The sequence below is a fragment of the Apis mellifera genome, linkage group LG1 (assembly GCF_003254395.2).
Source record: "Apis mellifera strain DH4 linkage group LG1, Amel_HAv3.1, whole genome shotgun sequence".
Lineage (NCBI taxonomy): Eukaryota > Metazoa > Arthropoda > Insecta > Hymenoptera > Apidae > Apis > Apis mellifera.
The window spans coordinates 15,668,513-15,692,216 of record NC_037638.1 but is presented as its reverse complement, the minus strand read 5'-3'; the positions used below and the strand labels follow the sequence as shown (position 1 = coordinate 15,692,216).

Here is a 23,704-nt window from a genome sequence, read left to right as displayed (position 1 = left end):
TATTATTTATCAGCGATTCGTATATTAAATGAAATAGTATTACCATTATTTTTACATGAATATTATTAAATTCCAATAGCAATAATACCTTTTGCATTTTTTATACAGCTTTGCATTGTTTTATTATTGCACGATTACATGAATTTCGCAGCTAGAGTTAGAAAGTGGTTTCGGTCGTTGATATTTCTTTTTTTTTTTTTTTCGGCCGAAAAACTGATACTCTGCAAATCTTTTTATTCCATGCGCGGCGAATGCACGAATTTCTCTTCAAATCTCGTCGCAATCGGCTTAATAGTTCGATCGGAATTTTGGATTTGGGGCACGCTCACACACTCCTTTCACCGTGTTTACGCGTATATATATATTTTTTAACAAATACATAAATCTCTCTCGGGAACGCGCCAACTACCGTCGAAACGTAATAGTAAACAATTTGACATTTTAAATAATCGAGTTGAATCCGATGAAAAATAATATTAAATTTATTATATCACTTTATTCCCGGACTCGATCGATATTCGAAAACAAGGAATGGAGAAAAATATCTGAAATCGACTAGCCTTTTTAATCGAAGAGGATAGAATCTCCTATTATAATTCCATCCATATCCGTTTCCATACGGCTAATATTATAAATAGTTATAGCAAAGGCTTTATTTATTATCGTTACGCATCAATCTTCCTCTACAATAATTCTACAATAATAATTCGATATTAAACGTAATTTCTAATATTCATACGCACGGACGTTCCCGTAGATAAATTAAATATCGAACGTCGGGTAATGCAATAATAATATCTCGTAATTCGGTTAAATAATGGACCTCGATACCTCGATTAAATTCTACTTTCGTACGTACATATACATATACATACAACATATAACCTTTCACAACTTCGTCTCCAATTAATTCTCATTGAACGTCCGACTTAACCGTCCGTAATTTTTGTTCCGCGCGAAACACCGCGCCACCGAGGATAATTAACACGTCGTTGGCGCGCCGGTGTTCAGAACCGAAATGCAGACTCGATGCTTTTAGTCCACCCTCCCGGCTCCTCCATTCACCACTCCCCCCTCTCCACTCTCCCCTCCCCTCCGTCCGCTCGACGACGGTTCCGTTCTTCCCGTGTATCGTCCTCCTCTCTCCCCCCTCCTCCTCCTCCACGTCGTCGTCGTGGTTGTCGTTGCCTCTCCGCACCCCATCTGGATATTACGGTGATGCGACAATGAACGCGGTGATCGCTATCTGGTATCGGGGGGGAGGAGTGGGGGGATGTCAACCCCTCAGGCTCGCAGCAATGCGTACGAAATCGGGCATGGAATGGTGTGGGCGGAAGGAGTGGGCAAAACGTGGGAACGTGTGATGCGAAAGGATGGAAAGAACGAGGAGTGAGGAAGAGAGAGAGAGAGAGGGAGAGGGAGATAGTGGAACGTCTATTAGTAAACACAAGCGCACGAGGATAGAGAGGTGTATATGTGGGTGCGTGCCTACGCGCCGCCTAAACTACCCCCGACTGGTGCTTAAACTGCCTCCCCTTTTATTATGGGCCGCGACGGTTATTGGATTGTACCGTGCTATTTGTTGGCTGCCACGCTAATGGATCCATAATCACCGGGACAAATTAACGCAATACGACGACGACTACACTCGCCAACTACGGGGTGCTACTTTAAAACAACGGGTGGTACGCGTTGCACTCCTTCCGCGTGACGATGACTTGGCGGATCTCGTATTTGAGAGACTCGGATGTGGCTCTCCTCGATTTCGATGAAATTTAGCAGCGCGATGGATAGTGGGAGTCGTTTGAAATTTGAATAATGGATCAAGTTTGAGAAAATTAAGAGAAAAGAATCATCTACATTCATGAAACATTAGACACATTAATTTCAATAAGTGATGGAGTATCAAAGAGTATATTGTTTTATGATAATTTTTATCTCAATCTATGTGAATAAATCTATTGTTTAAACAAAGATTTAAAAAAATTGATAAAATTATTTTGATAAAAAATAAAAAAAAAGAATCAAGCATTGAATAATTATTGTGTTTGAGAAGTTCCTTTGTAATATAATTTTTTATCTTCAGAGAAAATTAAATTTCCACAGGTTTATATAAACTCCTAACACTTGTACTTCCCTTCAACGTTCCTTAACTCTTACTTAATTCGATCGATTCGCGCGCGTTGCGATTGTCGCCTTGTTTTTAAAATCGTTCTCGATCGATAAGAGCGAAGAATCGTCCGTACCTACAGTTGATAAATCCTTAGCGACACCTTAACGCGGTCGCCGGCTACACGCCTCGAGAGATTCATCTGAAAGCAGGATATGATCCGAGACTGGTGAAGGGAGTACGGTCAACATTTGAGCCAAGTAAACATCGCGCATCTTCCCTTCGCCCTTCCCCTCCCGTCGATGAGGCCTCGAATCGTGCATAGGTTCTTCGAATACGAGTCCTCTCCTCTCTTCCGACACACGTCAGTCTTCGGTTGTATGGGCCGCTGCGGGGAATATCTTAGCCCCGGGGCAGCGTGGCACAAAGCATATTGCATGTGCTCCAAATACACAATTGGACCAGGCCGGGAGCGGCAGGGTTCGTTACCTTCGCCGATGGTCTTTGCTCTTTCGATCGGATTCAACGGATTCACCGCTCGCCTCCAGGCACACGGTTTAATGAGGATAGTCGAAAAAAAATTCACTCGTTATCTTGCGATACTCTCGCGCCGCGTGAAATTAAATAAGAGTTTCTTTTTTTTTTTTTTATCTCACGAGTAGAGATAAGCCGCGGCATATCTCGTGTTATTCGTGTTACATTTCGATAGGAGTCGATAGGAATTTTTTTTATCGACGTTTACGAAAGATCAATGACGGGTTTGGCGAGCATTTCGAGCTAATTAATTAGAAGCGAGTGGTTTCTTTTTTTTCTTTTTTTTTTTTTTTCTTCAGCTTTGGCTTCACGGCGAGAAATTGTTTTTTATGGCTTCGATTCGCCCTCGGGCAAAACATTTAACGAGGAAAGTCTTGAGAAATTTTCTTGTTACCTCACTTTTAAAGAAACTGCGTCGTGCCTTTCCGCATTCTTCGTCCAAATTCCATTGGAAATTTCTTTTTTTTTTTCTTTCGATTTCGAATTCTTCACAGCTATTAAATTATAATTTAAATTACAAATTAATCTTGTGGAAACGTGTAATCCTTCAATATTATTCACGATGAATCACTGCATAAAATACGACTATTTGTTCGATAATCAATCTTCTTCTAAAAAAGAAGAAAAAAAGAAAAAAAGAAAAGAAAAGAAAAACCATTTCTTCGCCGAGAAATATAACCTAATTGGAGAATCAATTAGCAACCAATGCCTCTTTATTCCGTCACGAAATCGGCGGAGTTTCTCGCCAATCACGCGAACAAAAGAGAAACCGTAAACCGATCCCGTTTCATTTCTCACATAATAACCACGCATTTATAAACTAACGGTATAGAATAACGAATAACCGGATACGTATAAATACACGTCATTCTATTCAAGGATAGTTCGAAGGTAATGAGTCAATTTATTCAACGTAAAATCATCTTTATTCATCCCGCTATTGCTCGAATCGAGAGATTCGTCCTCTCCGTGTTTTATTAATTCCGTTTATCCGCGATATAAATTCAAAGTCTCGATCGAACTCTCGTAAGAATAAGCAAAGTTGTAATAGCTGAAATGTCCTCCCGTTGATTTTGTAACGACGGTGCCGTTTCTTCGTGAGACCGATCTAACCCGAGGTGAAATAACACCTGACAACCAGACCACGAAAAATGAATACGATCCGATTTTACATAGGAGTCGACCAGCCAACACGTTTCCTATACCTGTTACCTATAACTAGATCCTACAAACGCACTTTCACTTTTGTAACTGTTGAAGAAACTGTCGATCTCGTCGTCCAACGACAAACGAGACACCGTGAGATCGCGGAGGAAAACGTGTCAATTTATGGTTCGAGGATATATCGGTTTTCACCTGTTTATATCACCTGTGCAGATTTTATTAATTTTACAGAGCAGTAGTAAACGCCGGTCGATGAAAAGTAACGAGAGATTGAGAAATTTATCGCGTTAATAAAAATTTACCTTTTTTTAATTAATTATTCCATTTCGTTCCTTCCCATTTTTAACATTATATCGTATAATATATCGTATTTGCAAAGGTTTAAATGTTGTTCCTATTTCTTGAGTTACTTATAAAGTAACGTTATTATAAAATATTGTACATATTCATTTCCAAGACACGATCCATTGTTTCAAATGATATGTTATCACGTAAGTAACATTAAACGAATCTCCTTGAATATTAATTTAAGCACTATCTTCTCGCATAAATATTATTAATTTCAAATAAAATTATACAAATAAAATTATAGTGTTTTAAAAATGTAAAACATTAATCCTTTCCATCGAATAAACGAAATAAATAAACGAAATTGGGAGAAAATTCGTTGGATCAAAGTGCAAAGGAGGATCGTTCGAAAGGAAAACTGTGGAAAAAAACAAAGAAAGGAGTCGAAATCGTCGGGGGCAATGATCCTAAATGACTGAAGTGTGACTCTAGCGGATACTTCCGTTTAATCAAGGTCGAGGAACGATTTTATCGGGCACGCGTTAAAGAGACGAAGTGGTGGTGCAAGTTTTCGAGGAAGCTCGATGTTCCATTGTCCTCTTCTCGGGGAGAAAGTGGCGCGGAGGTTGAAGAAGGTTGAAGGAGAGGTTGGTTGAAGAGGAGGAGCCGGTGACTTAAGACGTTAACGAGACTAACCGGATTCATCGCGAGGCGGAGGGCTGCCGGATCTTGGGTGCGAGAAGGGTGAAGAAAGGAGAGTGCCGCACTGATTTTAATCAAGATATGGCCTGGCAGCAGCTAGCGGCGGATCAAGTGAGCCAGGGCTTATCGATTTTCTAAGTGCTCCCGACCGGAGTGAGCGCGTTCTGCCTGCGACACCGAGCTCAGAATTTGAAAGTTTTTGCATTTGAGAAAAAGGCGAAACAGGCGAGTGATCTTGCAGAAATTATCCGAGGGATGGGGAGATAATATTATTTTTTCTAATTGTGACTGCGTCACGGAGGGTGCAAAGTCTCAGAATAGAGAATATCCTAGAATTCGTGATATCACGAACTCTTGGTTCGATATTTAAAATAAGAAAAAAAGATGGATGGACGCAAGTGATAAATTATTTATAAGTAAGATAATTAGGTTGTAAATAATTAAGTTAATTGCAATATCTCATTTCTTAAATGATTAATATTAAGTTAAATGGAGATTAGCATAAATTACAATTGCAATTTAATATCTATTAAAATTATTAAAAATAAATTTTATTACTACTTCTTAAATAATAAAAATAACAATTTTATAATTATATTTTATATACAATCTTCTATAAGTAAAATTAGTTATATATCATTCTTTTTTTTAAAGATATTCATTTCTTAAGATCCATTTAAAATTTCTCATCCAAAATTTTTTGCTATCTAACATATAAGTATAAATGCAAAGAAAGATATGTTAGATATCCGATTATTCACAATCTAATTTAAGTTTGAAAGAAAAAGAAAAAGGAAGAAAGAAAGAGGAGTTTGACTTGTTCTGTTCAATTCACGAGGAAAAAATCATTGAAACGTGATGTCTATTTAAATAAAAATTACACGATCTACTTTTACTATATATATATAGTCAATAATCGTTAAGAACAATCCATTATTCCCTGTCACTTTTTATTTTTTACTTTCTAATCTGTCGCTTGAATTAAAACCTGATAATCGATTCGTGCAACGTCTTGTGTGAAATGAAAAGATTTTTCAGGAATCAAGAATAGATTCGTTCAACGCGTATCCGGTTAATCCGGATAATTGTCGTAGACAAGGCAATCTCTTAATTGATCGAGCCAGACAGCCTCTGTCCGTCTTCGAGGAAGAATACGAATGATATTTTTTTCTCTCTCTCTCTCTCTTCTTTTCCCGTTAAGAGATTAAAGCCAAGGGGTCGCTCGTTTCGTTTTAAAGCCATTATACTCCCGGGAAAGGGGAAACAGGAGCGACGAAGAAGGAAGGGAGAAGGATAAAGAGACAGGTAAACGATAACTAAAAACTTGGAAAAAGCAAGAAGAAACGAGGAATATATCAAAGAAAAAAAGTGAAGAAGATCGTTGAAAAAAATTATTAGGATAAATAGAAGGGGAAGAGAGACGAAGAGTTGACAGATCGAGAATCAAAGGGGAAAAGAAAAAACAAAAAGATGGGTATCGAGAAGGGAGCTCGATATCGATTCGAGGAAGATGCAAAAAAGGAGTAGTCTTATGAAGCGAGGATATAAAAGTGGAAGAAGGAGGAAAGAGAAAGGAAGGGATAAAGCATGCTGAGCTTGCAGAAAGGGTGCCTAGTGATGCGTACCACCATGGCTACCTCGACAAATGCATTAAGACCACCCCCTCCACCCCATCCCAATATCGAACTGACTGCGCTCCCCAGACAAGATACACCTCGATATCTCGCACCTCGTTTGCCATCCAACGCATACCGGCGGTCTTCGAGTATATACATATATATATATATATATTCTTTCGATGCGTCGCTCGAGTGGTGAAGACGTTACACGAGACACGTTTCCAGGGGTTAACTTTCTCTGTGAAGAGAAATTGGGATCCCGAGGAAATAGAACTCGTGCCGGGTCGACTGTTTCCGGGGCTCAAGCGTGCTCGGGGCAAACAGTCTACGAGATAAAGCCACCGCAACGTGCTTAAACAACTCTCGATAGATAGAATGATTTCTCTCTTGTTCCACGTGGACGTTCTTTTTTTTCCTCCCCCTTTTCCTTTTTTCTTTTCTCCTCCATCAATTCCCTTTGATCCTTCCTGTTTGCGCTCCCCGTTTTTTATAAATGATATTTACGATTTATAAGCTTAATAATGGAATACTATCTTCGATCGAATAATTGTTGAAAGCCAGCTTATGGTAATGGCGAGGGAAGGGAACTTTATCTGTCCTGATTCGTATCGCGGGATGGTCTTTTAAGCAAGGTTTGTCGAGGGTGGCCAGGTAACCTGGTAACGAATATTTAAAAATTTTCCTCCGTCCAATTATTCGATAAAAAAAAAGAGAAGATAGAATAGAAATGTTTTAATTGTTGCAACGTCAGATAATACGATAGCGTTTCGAATACGCGCTAATACGTGACAAATGTTCCAGCCTGACACCATTACAGCCGAGAAGTCGTGATGGTGGCCGTGTCAGGACACGATTCACGGTCGGCTCCCTTCGTTTCGAAGCCACTGTTTCCCACGAAATTCGCGTTACGACATGGGGCCGCTTGAAACGGGACGTGGATAGGCGTGCATACATACATGCACGCGTAGCTAGCACCTCATTCCAATCGATATGCGACGACACCCCCATAGGGAGACATTCATATCGCAGTGGAACTCAAACACAAGCCGGAGACACGCCACTGTAATATCGTCCCCTTCGGCCAAACCTGATCACCGTGCCATCGATATCGGAATATTTGGATCCCAATTTTGTGTGCCACCGATTTTTTCGGTTTCTTCTTTCTCAAACAGGCCAATCAGATATATCTAGTACAATAAATTCGAGTGCACATCTATTGGACGAAAGATGAAATTTATTCTCAATTATTATTCTCGAAAAGAATTTGATTTTTCCTGCAACAAAATCCTACACGGAATCAAAGAGAAGAGATTGTTTAAAAAAAATAAATCGTTACACCATTTCGAAAGCACAAAGGTGTATAATAACAGTAAAAACGTTACAAATATTTTTAAAGAGACCCTTTACCTTAAAGAATTTCCTCGTCGAAGCAATTGATTAAGATTGGACGCGATAAACTCGTCGATTTATTTTTCCCCCTCGATTGGCCGATGGTCGAATCGATACGATGAGCGAGAAATTGGGATCGAACGCTGATAACAAGAGGCCGAAAGGCGCGGATAATATGGGCCGCGAAGAAGAAGGGGCCGGGTGTCTACATCATAGATTCCTACCGGGCAATACCGTTCCATTAGTTAAATTGTTTCCCTGATACACGTCCGCGTTCTTTGACTCCGGACTTTCATTTCGCTTTGCCTGGAGTAGGCGCAGCTCCACGATGCAATTCCACGCTATCCTCTCCCCGGAGGAGTCCTCGATAAGAAAACAGTAGGAGAGAAGAAAAGGGATCTCCCTGGGGGAGATGGGTGATCATTTGATTGCGGATAGATTAAGGTACGGGGGCTGACAATGCAAACGAACAACGTTTTGTATCTGGCCACCGATATAACAGCACTGATCCAACGGATGGAATCGAATTTTTTTGAAAAGAGTAGAAAGAAAGATAAGAAATAAAAAGTGATTCTCAATAATTTCTAACCAAGGACTCGCGTAATTGAATATTACACTCGATTGATATTATGCGGCGCCAGGTGGGGCGATTACAGATACAGTCGAGAAGTCCCTTTGCCTCGAGTTTGGTCTCGAATTGGCCGTTTACATCTATTAACACACCGAACCACCGACGACTCTGAGGGTGGTCTAACTACGTCGTCGTTTCGAAAGCATCGTGTACCCCGTTGGGAGCCACACATCTGGCGAGCAAGCAACAAGTACACACGCATTAAATGTACACCCGTTACCGACTCCAATTACTTCGAGTAGCCGCGTGCACATGCGATCCTCTATCTTCGATTGCGTTCTGGTCACTCTGGTTGAATTTTAATTACAGGGAAACGCGAGTCCTCCCTCCTTCTCTTCTAGTCTAATTCAATTTTGCCAACGCCTCCTTCGTGATCGCTGTTAAAACAGTGACGATAACGAGTCGAAGACATTGATTTTGATACAGTTAGTTCGAGAGCTAAGTAACTGTTTTAAGATTGATCGTGTGCATCCGAGTGCACACCAGGAATCAAGAGCGTTACAATTTTGTACATAATCCAGATCATGGACGGGGGTATGACGTGACGTTGAATTCCAGAACTATGTAGCAACGACTATGAAACGTCAGATATTTGATTCATTTGTGTCAAGGTGCAACAATTCCAAGAACATTGTGAATATATATAATTGATTTTTACTAAATAAAGGAGACTAAATAATGGAAAAGTTCGTACGTTTTAATATTTTGCAATATCATTCCATAATAGAGAATATTAAAAAAAAATTATACTATTTTGTTAAGTTAAAATTCATAGATTTCAGGTAATGGATGGTATTCTAACGGTACAACGTTACATTTCAGTTATCATCTATGGAGGGGAAAAAAAAAAAAAAAAAGAAAGAAAGAAAGAACGCGCGATTACGTTGATGCATGCAAATCAGACCCACATGCAAGGAAAATTACGATATTCCAGATACGTCCGATATTTCCAGAAAAATGTCGAAGCTTTATTCAATATCGTGATATACTCGGGGAATGAATAAATATTTCTCCATGGATATTTTATTCATAAATTTATTTCTTATTATTCTGTTTGTTGTATTTAATGCAGTAAATTTCGATTCGTTGTTTAATGGTAAAAACGGATGATGAACAAATCATAAATCATTCGCGATTCGAAAAATATTAAAAGTAAAAATGTAACGTTAAATTCATCCGATCCAAAAATTCTAATTTTAATATTGAAAGTTTGTATATGTGTGAAGTATAACGAGTTATACACGTATAATAATTTTTTTCCAAGAAAATCTTTTCAAATATCTCGATCCTTAAATTTTTATTCATCATTTTTTAACATAATCTCCTAGGAATATTTTTTACATATAATAATAAGATAGATCATTAAAACTTGAATATTTTATATTCAAGTTTCATATCATTAGAAAGTCAGATTTAATGAAACAGAAAACATATTGAAATCTTAATAAGAATTAATTTTATCTCCGCGAATATATATAACCCATCATATTCTACATATTTATATATAAAACAGAATTATCATCAGTTTCGATTACTTGTCACTTTGATAGAACTTGTTAATTGAACCCGCGTAAAATATCACAAAGTCTTTTGTGTGATTATAATGTATGTAATGAAATTTCAATTAATACGAAAAATCTATCTTTATAAATATTAAATTTTAAGATTCGATCGAATTTCTTACGCTTTAATAAATCTCCTCTCATAAGGATACAGAATAAGAATCGAAAGTTTCGAAAATGTATATAGAAACAATCATATCTACAAGGTTTATTCGGAACGTCCGGCTGACCTATTCCACTTCTATAGTGGCATCGTAATGGTGGGGCGCTCTTTGCCACGCATCACGGTGGGGATAGTGTCTGAGCGGCGGAGCCTCTTCCTATAGCACTGTCGAGCGTCACGGAGGGGATGCTATGGCTGAGCGTCGAAACGACGCTCCCCACCCTTGTGGAAACTACTTAAGTTTCAGGGTGCACGCCGTTCCACGGTTCACTCTCGTTTCGACGATCGACTGGAAGATATCTTTTTTTTCTTTTTCTTTTTTACTGATTTTTATTTCACAGTTACGCGATTATATTAATCGGGGGCTAATAAAATAAATAAAATATAGCATATTTTTAAATCAATTCGTGCAAATTGTTTGTTTTATAAATAAATAAATATCTACAAATCGTGAAAAAAAATAGTGAAATATGAAAATTTTTTTTTAATATTTAAAAAATAAAAAATAGGATATCTTTGATATTTTTTTGCGTTTTTTATATGAACGGAAAATAGATATTTTATTTACATCGAATCCAGATATTAATATTAAATAGTATTTACTTGTGGAAATATTTCATTTTTTTTAATACATATTTATTTCAATTTATCTTACATCTTTCCCTCTGATATTACATATTACATAATTGCCAATTATGAAATAAAATTAAAACATCTTTATATCTTCTTCGCATCGAACAAATAAAATTCTTATCGCCAATTGTCTTATATAAGCGTTACAACGATCGTTATATTGTCACGAAACGTGCGTTTCCCATAGAATAACAACTCATCGTATCCAAAGGATTTTCGTAGACGCGATATTTTTGATCGAAGAGAAAGAATAAAAGATCGTGTGCTTCCCTGCATATGCGTCGAACGCACACGAACGCGACAACGTTTTTCGGTATATGCGCTCGCCTTTATGCATATGGGCCAGTGGTCCGTAGATGCGCATGCGTGCCACGAGTTTACATACTACACACGTGTTACTATAGATGTTACTACGGCGAGTACTCTGTAATCTGACACAGAGTACGGAGATTGAACCCGACTGAGCGAGACTCGTTGAACCGGAAGTAATCCCACGGGAAAGCAAGATGAAAAAAAAAAAAAAAAAAGGAAAAAAATTGCTCGATTACTTTTGCAACGAATGGTCGTATAACCTCACAATCACCGCGTACGATGAATGCACGTTCTCGTTCGCGGTTTTCCTCGAATTCTCTTCTCGCCCGTTTTCTACCGAACCGTTTTCATTTAGACGTTAATATATTCTCACCGATATCTGAAAATAAATCTTTACACGTCAAGTAGAAGGAATATTTTGTACGAGCGAATGTACATTTTAATATACCTATAAAAAAGAAAGAAAAAGTAATTGCAATCGCGATGCACTCGATTCGAAATAATTTTCGGCGAATACAGGACAAAATATACCCGTCTGACTTGTCTCGCTGTAAGCCAATCTTTGTGAGCAGGGGGAAATATGAGACGGAAATATATGAAAAAGCTGAAGGAAATTGCGTGTTAGAAAAATCGGTGGATTACACGCGATACGCATCGCGTTACCGCCGCTCTCAGCGTGTCCGGTAATCTGTAAGCTTGTGGATTGAACACAATCGAGCTTGGCTGCTGACCCGGAAGTAATCCCCGGCAAAGAAGATAAAAAACGTAGCTTCTATTACTTGTACAACGGATACTCGTAACCGTGCCACGAGGCATTATCGTTCCCTATATATATATATATATATATATATATAGATGCACACTTAAAAGACCTTATGGGTTATTTCAGATGGACGTACCATGAGGGTATTGTCCGATTCAAGATTCGTCGAGTACCGATCGAGCACTCGAGCGGAGCTTTATTGGAAGCTACATATGCGCTTCTATCTCCATGTACCATCGATATACTAGGTGTTCCTTTAGCACGTTTTTCAAGGCTGCGAATTTTTTTAACCCGCGTCACGATTTCTCTAACTCTCTGCTTATCGCTCGTATTGCGAAAAAAAAATCTTTGTGAAATAATACGTTTATGCAACAACGAAGCTTTATACGGTGCGGGCAATCGTTGCTTTAGTTCGATTGCGAAAGTGTATGGACATATTTACAGGGTACGCCTTAAGAAAGAGAGAAGCTAGTTTAATTAGGGATCTCGTACGACACGCTTTTAACTCGAGTTTGGAATATTATCGTTTCGAAAGCAATTTCAATCATGCGGTTAATAAATTTGTAAAGATCACGAAACGAATTACTACTACGAGAAATACCACGTCCACGGATAAATATCGGAGCGGATTCTAATCCCAAGGTAAAATTTTGTCGAGAGGGCATGATTGACCTTGGTACGCGTGAGAAGCCTTTCAAATTATCCCACGAACTAGGTCAAACGTTAAACGTTCATCCGCGTGTGCTTGTACGGAAAGAAATAGAGCAAATATTGCGCTCTGTAATCAATTAACGATCCCAGTGCGGATCGATGCACGCCTACAAAACGGATATCCCTTCGATACTCGTTTTAAACGCAACTCATTAAATCGGACCCCGATTATTTATCTTGAAATCTCGTGTAATTTTTCTCATTGAATTTACGTTTCCGTTGAAATTATTTCCGTTATTATATCCTGGATCGTGAAGGGGGAGGGAAAAGAGAGAGAGAGAGGAATAAAAAGAACATCTCTAATCCTTTCCACCGTTTAATCTTTCCTCCTCACGAAGTGGAACGAAGAAAGAGAGAGAGAGAGGAAAAAATATGAAGAGGAAACACGATGAATTTCGAAAAGCGCGAACTCTTCGTACGTCCCGCGTTTTTACCCCCACGGAAAACGCTCCCTCAAACCGTGCATGGGGAAACGATAATCCAGATAAGCTGCTAAATGCTAGCAATTTGAGCGGCGGGATCTCCAGAAACAATATTCCGTGCTTGAAATCGACTAATGCCGAGTAACAACGATTTCTTATATACCGGGTGTCTTTCTCAATTCTGTCTTTACTTTATATGTACATATAAAAATATATATTTTTCCAAAACTTAAGAAGAAAGATAACTTCAATATTGAGTATTGGAATATCTGAAATTATTATACTCGAAGCCTGGCAGTCTTCTAGCGATCAAAAATAAAAGAAAAAGAATAATGTCACGTTAAACTGAGGGAAACGGCGGGAGAAGAGGAGGAGGAGGAGGAAGATAAAAAGAGAGAGAAAGAAGGAAGAGAATAAAAATGGGAATAACAAAGGAAGCGTGGAATGAAATAAGGAAGAGAGAAACAGAAAACACGAGGGAGAGGGGAGGAGGAAGATGGATAGAGGCGGACGTGGAGGTAGCGGACGGAGAGGGAAGACTCCGGTGATGCGGAGTGAAAGTCCTCAAGTAAAAACCAGGCCAGGGCTTCGTATCTCGACGAGAACACACCAGGACCATTATGCAATTACGGCGACGCATTTGCTGCCATCTTTCCACCGCTGCCTTGGTCCACCTCGTCCTCGTTTCCCTTACCAATTTACCTTACTAAATCGCTCAAAGTTTTCAAATTACCATAACCGCCCTCTGGCCCTTAGATACGGAGGCCGTAATTCACCGACAATTAACGGGAGCCTGAGATCGGTTTGCTTCTCAATCGGGTTCTCAATCGATTAAATGGCGAGGAAACGATGGATCGAAATGAATCTTTTTTTTTTTTTCGAAAAGAATCGAAATCGCAATCGATTTATCACGACTCGAATAACGAGGTTGCGATACGAGCACGTGTTACGCAGTCGAAGCCGTTCTAGTTTGTTGCGCCGGAAGAAAGAATGGCGTAAAATTATTATCGAGGTAATAACTCGTTTTAAAAATATATTCTCTGCAATATCCAGATAGTGAAAGGAATGTGAAATTATTAGATCGTTGCAGATAAAAATAACCGAATTCTTAATAAGATGTTTACCTTATTTTCCTTTACTTGTTTCTAACTTTATATATTAATTGAAATTTTCATTCGATAAATTCAACATATACATATATATATATATATATATATATATATCTATGGAAAAGATTAAAATTATTATAATTAAAATCATATGTATGATTGAAAATGAGACAAATTTCTGCCACTTTCTCATCTACTTGTGACAAACTTCTTTTCTTAATATAAATTTTAAACTTATACATAAAAAAAAACTTACTGAAATTCGAATGTTAAAGCATAAACTCGTTATATAAAATAAAATACGATAAAACAACTGAACGAAATTCCGAATCAACATTTATATTTTTCTATAATTATAAAACAAAATTTCGTTAATCAGAGGATGGTCAAATTTCTCTTTTAAATCCCCCTCTCATTTAAAATTCGTATCAAAATACACGGCGCAACGATCGCGAAAGATTCGACGAAACCGGAAACCGGAGGAGCAGTTTCGCTTTCGCACAAAAAAAAGAATATCGCACTGCATGCAGGAAAAAGAAAAAAGAAGAGAAATATTATTATAGCAAAATGACTTACTGAAGTGTGAGGCGGTATAGGCGAACAAAAGCAGTCCGGAAATGAGTCGCAGTGACGTCGCATCCATTTTTTGGTTCCGGCTTCTGTTGGCCCGAGTCCTCTTCTCTCCCGCTTATCGCTCACGCGGATGATGGCACATGTATACACACACGAACCACACGCGCGCACTTACTTTTGATCTGGAATTCGAAAGGAACACTCTGTGAAACCTCGGCGATCCCCGCGACAGTTTCCTCGACGAGGGAGGGGGTTTTTCTTGCTCTTTTTTTCTCTCCCCCCCTCGCTCTCTTTCCCTCTTTCTCCCGCTCACGCGTGTCTCGAGCTGTCGCGGCCAGGAAATCTTTGTTTTTCTTTTTTTTTACGAACGAGGATCCTTGAGAACCCTTTCGCCGAAGGAACCGTGATCTCGAACAAAGGATTTAACCTGTGTCTCGGATTTATCCGTCCAAGTTACCTCGAAAATTATTCAGCTTGAATTGTAATTAAATGATAGAAGAAAGAGATTTTTAAATAGCTTTTGAGAGAAAATGAAAAATTTTGGTTAGAGCGAGGAATTCACGAAGAGGGGAATTATTTTGAGATGAAATAATGGAGAAGAGACAGACCAGAAAACGAATACTCGAATCGAAACGGAGGGAGAAACGGGGTCCTGTGAAGGAGAACGTGTTGACTACTGACCGAGGCAACGCCGACTGAGCAGAAATTCGCCATCGGGCTGCCGGCACACCTTTCCCGTACCTACTTGCGGGTTTGAAAAAAAATCCACGCACAGGCAGCGTACACAGTGCCGACCTCGACAGAGGCCCATGAAATACCGGCGATACGTACTTTCTATTAACGCACAACACAAATATCTTGCCACGAACAAGAGGCTCTATCCAATTGTCCATTATCGAGTTGTCTCTCACTTTTTCTCTTTGTATATATTTATCGGCTTGATGTGCGGTAAAATTGCGAAAGAAACTAGGAATTTCGTCGCGTTGTCACAAGGTAATTTCGCCTCTCTTTAAGCGAGCAAATTGCGCTTTCTTGTGTACAGAGTTTTACTTGGTTAAACGAAGGAAAAATAAACTTTTCAATTCTTTATTTTCAACTCGTAATATGATAATTTAATGCAAATACAAGATGCATCCTGTTCGTGAAGCGAGCGAACGTATCCATCGATTAAAAATCAATATAAGAATCTTGATTTCAGAATCATCATTATCTCGAATAACTCGAATAACGAGGATTAAAATCCTCGGTGAGGAGGAAAATTTCATTGGGAAGCATATTAAATCAAAGCTACGAAAGAGAAAATAAAACGCGCGACGAATAAAACGCAATCGAAATTAAAATGCGATCGGTGTGGTCGTGGTGTCAGAGTTCATTCACACGATGCATCTTTAATTGCTTCGTTCGATTGTCCAAGGAATACCAAGGGGGAGGATGGGCAGGAAGAAAGGCTCGCACGTATTGGAATGTAGTGTTCGTGCATGCAATACGTCTGATTGCGATGTTTTTTCGATAATTGCATCCCTTTTGCGCAACGCGAGGCGAATGGAAAGCAGAAATGAATCGTGTTTCGGATTTAGAAACACGGAGGGGGAGGGGGCAAGCGCGCCATTTTCTGAAAACTCACGACACGGTGTATACGTGGACACAGCGTTGCTTTGTTACCGATCATTGCTTCCACGAAATAAAATTTTATTAAAAAATGTTTCCAAGAGAATGTTGCGTACTCGTGTAATAAAAAAAATGTACAATGACGTAAATGTATTGACATTGTACGTATATTTTCCACGCTTTCACCACGGTGAATTAATATTTCTCACCGATTATTATTAACTCGTCTCGTCTATTGTGCGCGTATAACGTGCATACGCGCATCGTTTCTATATTCCTTCGTTGTACACGCACACACGCGCACACATCGAGCGAGAACGCACGAAAATCGACTGCATCGTGCAGATGGAGAAACAATTTCACTCGATCGAAATTTGCAATTTCACCAACCAGTTTTTTTCGATTTATCTTCCAAAATAATAGAAAAACAAAAAAAACCACTAAAACACTCGACCTTCGCAATTCCACTGTATTCATATTCCAAATCGTTCCAGCCTACTCATTTCAATATCTCTTAAAAAAAAAGGAACCGAGGATCACGATACGTGTCATCCAAGGATAAACGAGATTACAGAAGCAACGCCAGCTTGCAATAACCTGACGAAATTAACAAATTTCGGCGAAACATCGGAACATTCGGAAAAATAAAAAAAACACTGGAAATACACTCGATCTTCGCAATTGTTCCACTGTATTCATATTCCAAATCGTTCCAGCCTACTCGTCATTCCAATATCTCTTAAAAAAAAGGAACCGAGGATCACGATACGTGCCATCCAAGGATAAACGAGATTACAGAAGCAACGCCAGCTTGCAATAACCTGACGAAATTAACAAATTTCGGCGAAATTTCATCGTCAAAGACACTCGAAAATCTCCCTGTTCTGTTTTCCAACCCGCGATAAACGACGAAATTATTAACCATAATTTAATCGAAGGACGAAAATTTGTGAAATCGTGTCCGCGGGGAGAAAGGGATGTTTTTAAACCTGTTCAGCTTACGCTGGGCGCAGCGCAGCGCGGCAGAGAGAGCAGGGAGAGCCCGCGCCAAGCTCACTCGCATCGGGTGCGTTGGAGCGCGCGTTTTCGGACGTGGAAGGACTGACTGGGGTTACGCGCGTAGCGTACGCTCGTCCGGGACATGTATTGGCGGCCAGGGAAGCTCCACCTATCGCGCCCCAGAGTGGGAGGATACAGGGACGACCTCGAGCTTGCGCCCTCGAACGGATCTCCGCTCCAAGCACAACCCCTTCCTTGGCTTTTTCCCAACTTTCGAGCTTGCGGTGCACGAACCCCCGAACCTCTCCTCCCCTACGAGCGCACCTACGTAGTCACCATTACCGACGCCAGTTCTCCGCGCCCAATCTCACCCCCCACCACCACCACCGCAGGATAAGAGCCCCAGCCCGACACGGGTACGTAGTGATGGGACCAATACCCTCGCATTGACTTATCGATACACGTTTCTGAGAACACCTCTGTCGATTGTTATCTTATTCGAGTAAGAGTAGAGGGGGGGATAAGGAAGGTGTAACAGGGTTCGCGAGGAAAGGGTTGGAGTCGGTGACTTTGGGTGGCGAGGATGGGTCGGTTTCAGATTCGTATCGAGATGACACACCGGGTAGATGGTTGTACTATACTCCCACGTATTTGTCGATATTGAGTTGAACGGATTATCTATTTCTCTCGATTCCCATGCTATAAATAAGTGATATCGTAAGTTGAATGGGGACACCTACATACGCGATAGGTTAAAGTTCGCTTCCCCTCCTACGCGAAGGGAACCTACGCCTTCCAGAAGATCATATCCGCTGTACGAAAACGTGTGTCGATTTTGGAAAGTTCGACGCCATTGTAGACGTAGAAATTTGGGCCAGGAGGAAAGGAGAGAAGAGGTGCCGTTTGCAGGGATCGTTTCTTCTTGTAACAAACCGCGGTTAGAAGGCTCGTCTGTTGTCGAATCGAACCTCCTCGTCCGTTCTCCCGTCCCTCGATACGCAACCCATCCAACATCCCCCCTCCCTCCGACATCCTCGGCGGTGTTTTTGCGCTCTTAGCCGGCTAGCAGCCTTTAATGAATGTAATACGATTTCGTCGTCGCGGCAAAGAATTCGAAATCAGCTCAATGGTTTTATCCGTTTCCCCGTTCGCTGCGCGTGGAAGGTGGGGGTGGAGGAGAGGAAAGAGAAAAGGAGAGGAGAAAGTTGAGACGAAGGGAGGAATAATTGAGATCACTTCAAGAGAGTGTGGTAGAAAGAAATATAATAGGAGGATTATAAATACAAGACGCGTAAGGAAAAAAGATGAGGGGAAGAAGGGATTAGAAGATGGGAGAAAAATAATCAACGGTGAAGTAGGTCCTCTGTGTGAGATGGGCGTGTCTATATGACAATCAGAAAACGATGATATAAAGCTAGCTCACGCGAATTGATCGTGCATCGAAATATTCATGCACGAGCGTATATATTCTCCGTATAATTTTCGCTTTCGATAAAATTCTTCTCTCTTCTCTCGCTGTGTAAAAAGGAAAGAAATCCGCTTCGATGGTAGTCAAAGACCGATCGAACGTTTGCCTTAAAGTCGTATACACGAAGGAAAGGATTCGATCGTCAAACCGAGCCCGGAATTATCCGAGAACGAAACTGTTTAAATCGAGCGGTTTAATTTACGCTCGGTTTAACTTTTAATTAGAGTGATTTAGGGGAGGTAATAAGTAGATCGATAGCTTCCATTGTTGTCGTTCCAATGTTCTTCCACGATACATTTTGCACGGCTACACGGTACATCGAAGCCGGCTTTCCCCGGTCGTTCACGCGAGGTTTAAGTGTGTCCGGGACGCGTAGCTCTCGTGGTCGATGAAATCGTTGCTTTTAACGCGGCTTCACGATCGTTTCCGCGCAACTTTTTTTTCTCTCTTTCTTTTTTTTTCTTCTTTTTTTTCTTTTTTTTTTTTTTTACACTCGAGGAATCAGTTACGATCCCTATTCACCATTCCGTATTTCCGTATATGTAACTATTTTTTTTTCTTTTTTTATAATATATCCCGAGAAATCAGTTAGTCAATACTTATTTCGTGGATCGAATAAATCGAACACTAATTTTATTTCTTTATTTCTTTTTTCGTTGTGCGGAAATGTGAAAGAAATATGTAACATATTTGGAATAAAAGATTATTGCATTGGGAAAATTGTAGAGAAATTAATAAATTATTTCAAAGTCTAAATAATATTAAAAAATAATGCAAAATTATTTTTTTTACAAAATTAAAACAATTATATATATATTTATAAAAATTTATTCTGTCTGAGATCTAATCAAATATATAGGAATTATAATATTAGATAAATATTTTCCAATCTCCATTGTTTTTCAAATTTTTCATTCATATATCTCCTAATCATTTTACTTTATAGATTGATTGATCAATGACTCTTCATCATTTAATAATTCGAGTAACATAATCCTTGGAATAGTCCACATTTCAAATTATTTTTTTTTTAATATTTTAAATTAGCAACGTGACATTGAAATCACATTGAAATCATACAATCAAAACAATATATAGCAAATAATTACACTAAATAATTTAAAAAATTTTTGACATTTTAAAATAAATCATTCGCTCTTATTTATTTACGATGCTGCAAATTAAATAATTACAGATTATTCCAAACATATTTTCTTTTCACTTGATTTTACAAACGAATTTGAATTTACAATATCGAATGTTCCCATTGGTTTTGGAAAATGTTTTTCTATCATTACGCAACTGGATGTTAGAAACGGGCACGTATTTTGGAAAAAAATGCACGGCGAAACAATAACACGATCGAGCATTCATTCCGTCGGATAGAAACGAATATCGAGTGGCCGTTTCAGGGGGGGATGATGACGTTGACAGGTTCGTTAAAATCGAGCACGTCCTGTCTGCTTTCAATCAACCAGGCCCGATTTAATTAAATATCGTTATTGAGCAATGACAGGTAATAAGCGCGTAACATAATTTCTAGAAGGACTCGACGATGCGTATTTTCACGGCGAGCGTCAAATATCCTCCGTGAGTGGATCCATTCCGGATTGACAAGGAATCGAACGATTTAATTTAATCTTCTCTATACACATACATATAAGAAGATCTTTTCAATCGTTGGATTAATCCAACCGGGGTTCTCGATTAAACGTTACCTTGACGTACGTGCCAGGCGCGTCAAAAGAATTTAAATAAAATTGAAACAGAGCGAAACCTCTGTTGCTCGTACATTTCGCGGCGTGGAATGAAAGTGGAGGAGGGGAAATGCCGAAGAGGAAATAATAGAGGAATATGTAGAGACGGTTTTCGTATCGAAAATACCGGGGAGGAGAGAAAGATGTAAGAAATTTGTCAGCGGGACGGGAATGTTAAGATCGACGATAAAATTTCGTCCCTGCAGAGTTTCGTTTCTCGCATTATTTCCAATTCGGCTCGTAGGAAACGCAGGCGATTTGCTTCTTAACGGGACCGAGCCCGGCTCGATTGTACATCTTAGTCAGCTCTGCGCACCGAACCAATTGGCAACGTGGAAATATGACTGTATTTCAATGAGAAATGAAATACGCTTCCTCTTTATTCCTGCGCCTCGTATACACGGTGTTTCGAAAATGGATGATACACTCGGATGGATCTTCGTCACGAGGAATGATCACGCGTGTTGCGATACTTATTTGTTCGGAATATATTATTTTTATCTCGATTCGTCATAAATTGGGCAGATAATTTTTTTTAGGAAGAAAAATTCATTATAATCCAAGAAAAAATTCCTTCGATACGATATTATTCTTTTTGTAATATTTAGAATAATGTTTCATACAACGATTATATTTTACGAACAAAAGAAGAAAATATATTTGTACTGAATGAAACAATACAAATACTGTACGTTGTTTCAATTGTGTAAATGATACGGCATGAAATTCGTCTTATATAGAGCAACAACATTCATTGGTTATAGATAGGCAATATATTTATATTCTACTTTATCGATTGTAGATAATCTAATAAACATTGTAAACAATAAAAATATTTATATTTTATAGAATTTGCAATAAAATTAAATTTGAAAATAATTTTCCAAAGTATAGAGATATAAATACCACGTTGAAAAGAGAAAAATCACGATATAAGTTTATAAGTTTTTTTTCTTCAAAGAGTTAAAAGATACAATCGTAAACTTATCTTTACAGCAAAATCCATAATTGAATTATACGCGAATTTAAAGATTAAATTTTAATAAATCGTTACACGCTATTAATTCCGTTGTTACATGGAGACGAGAGGAGGAAAAATTTTAAAAGTCTTGATTTTCTCGAAAATGGTGGCTCGCGCGTGAAATTTTTATACCACGCTCGTTCTTTATTTTTTTTCTTTCATGCAAAATCGCCCGGTTGTACAATCTATTACCGCCACATCCACGTTTCAACAGCTTGTCCATCCGATTTATGCTACACTGCTTTCAAAGCGCTTTTTCCCCTCTCGAGGATCTGCCTATTCGCGAATTCGCAGTTTTAGAGGGAAAGACCTCGATGTCCGAGTTTCCTCCAGCCTCCTCCGCCGTCTCTTCTCGAGCTTTTGCACTTTGACTGTTTGAATTCAGAGCGTTGCGAAAGGGACCGTTCCCAGAATGCTATCGAGTATCAGGGATTTCGGTGGAACAAGTCGAAATTGCGAGCTTGCTTTTTGTCCCTTTCGTCCACTGTTCAACTTACTGATCTCGTATTAATGAAAGTTAGAGAATATCAATGCCTCGAGGAAAAGACGCTTAACGAAAGTCGTTGATGATGAATTTTCCAATTACTCTTCGAATCGAATAATTGATATAAGTGCAAAGAAAATTTATCGATTAATCAGGATATACAAGCTTTTCCAATTTTTAAATTTCTTCTCCTAATAATCTCTTCCTAATCGAATCGCAATTTTTCTTACAAGAAATTCCCTCGTTGTTCAAAGTTTCGGGAGAAAATCGAGTCATCTTCTCGTCAGTGACTGTATCAGTTTCGCATAGAAAGAAAGTAATAACTACTTCCCTATCTTTCGTCCTTTTTTCTCGTTTTAAATGTATACGTGTGTGTGTGCGTGTGTGTTGCTTCGCTTCGAATAGAAAGGTAAGCTCGTTCGTGCGATGTAAGAAAGGACGATGCTGAATTTTAAATTAACTTCGTCCCTGTCGCGTGATTCCTTTCAAGGATACGCGAGTACTGAGTTCCAGGCAAAGCTGGAATGTTTTCCTGGTTAAGACAAACAAGTCTATCCTTTAGAAATTGGTCTTGTTGCGCGACATGGCGATTTTTAATCGTTTTAAGTTAATGTTGAGCTCGAAATTAATAATCTTTAAATGTATAAAATAATTTTCCAATAAAAAATAATAATATAAAATAATTTAATTATTTTTTGATCAAGATAGTGAATCACTGTTTATAAATTCTTTTTATAAAAATTTAAAAAATATTTTAGTTTTCTCTGAACGTAGAATTAATGTAGATTAAACAATTTTAGAAATTAGATATTTGATAAGACAATTTGTGCTTTTAATCGTTTGTATATTGATTTAAAAAAAAGTTTCCTATATTTTTGAAATAAATGTCATTTATCAAATTTGGATTTATAAGATTATATCATTTAATAATAAATAAAATTATTATATAAATGAAAACATAGGAGCATGTAACAATATATATATTGTATATATAAGTATACAAGTTATATTATCAAAACTAGGAATAATTTTCTTTTGTATAAAATATTATTACTCATAATAGATTATACATGAAAACATTTTTTCATTAGAGAAGATTGGAATTAATCCTTAAAGTTTCAGTATCATTTTAATTTTTTTAAATACAATTTAAAAAATTGTTTGACGTTTAGAATGCTCTATGATTAATTGGACACAAAACATGAAAAAAAAAAATATGATAAAAACTTGAGGATTACTTCCACTTAAAGAGATTTTCCCTCCAAAAATAAAAAAATTGTTCTAATCCATTATGTAGAAGCTTTCATTTAAAATCAAATTTTTCAAGAATAGACGAATTCTTTATAACGAAACATTTTTAACATTTCAATATGGCAAGTAACAATTGCAAAAGATTTGTAACATTTCTTGAATTAAGTTAAAAAAATAAATACACGATTTTATATAATATAAATAAATAAATACAACAACCGTATGAAACTTGACGAATCGTATCCGAGGTGGAACGCAAGAAAGTTCTCGAAAAAGAAATAGAATCATTGTCTCGAGTAGTCGTGGCCGCGATAACGGAACGATACAGGGGATGAAAATCGAACGACACGCGGAGCGTCCCGAATATCCACCCTGCCTAGCTGCTATCATTTCGAATTCCGGTTTCGAGGTATAAAGGCATAAATAACGCC

General features: G+C 38.4%; 1 protein-coding gene across 5 annotated transcripts in view; it reads right to left on the bottom strand.

Moving 5' to 3' along the window:
• Nucleotides 1–23,704, bottom strand: part of LOC410021 (protein Skeletor, isoforms B/C) — a 60,714-nt gene that overhangs the window by 27,997 nt on the left and 9,013 nt on the right. Inside the window, exons 1-2 of one of the 5 annotated variants that reach the window (XM_016913443.2) lie at nt 17,296–17,391; nt 14,689–14,867 (exon numbers count right to left, since the gene is read on the bottom strand). In XM_016913443.2, coding sequence (XP_016768932.1) covers nt 14,689–14,755 — 67 coding nt within the window. In that variant the 5' untranslated portion in view covers nt 14,756–14,867; nt 17,296–17,391. Of the gene's footprint in view, nt 1–14,688; nt 14,868–15,293; nt 15,401–17,295; nt 17,392–23,704 lie in introns of those variants that run through there. The other 4 variants (XM_016913441.2, XM_016913454.2, XM_016913445.2 and 1 more) reach the window with 4 other exon arrangements.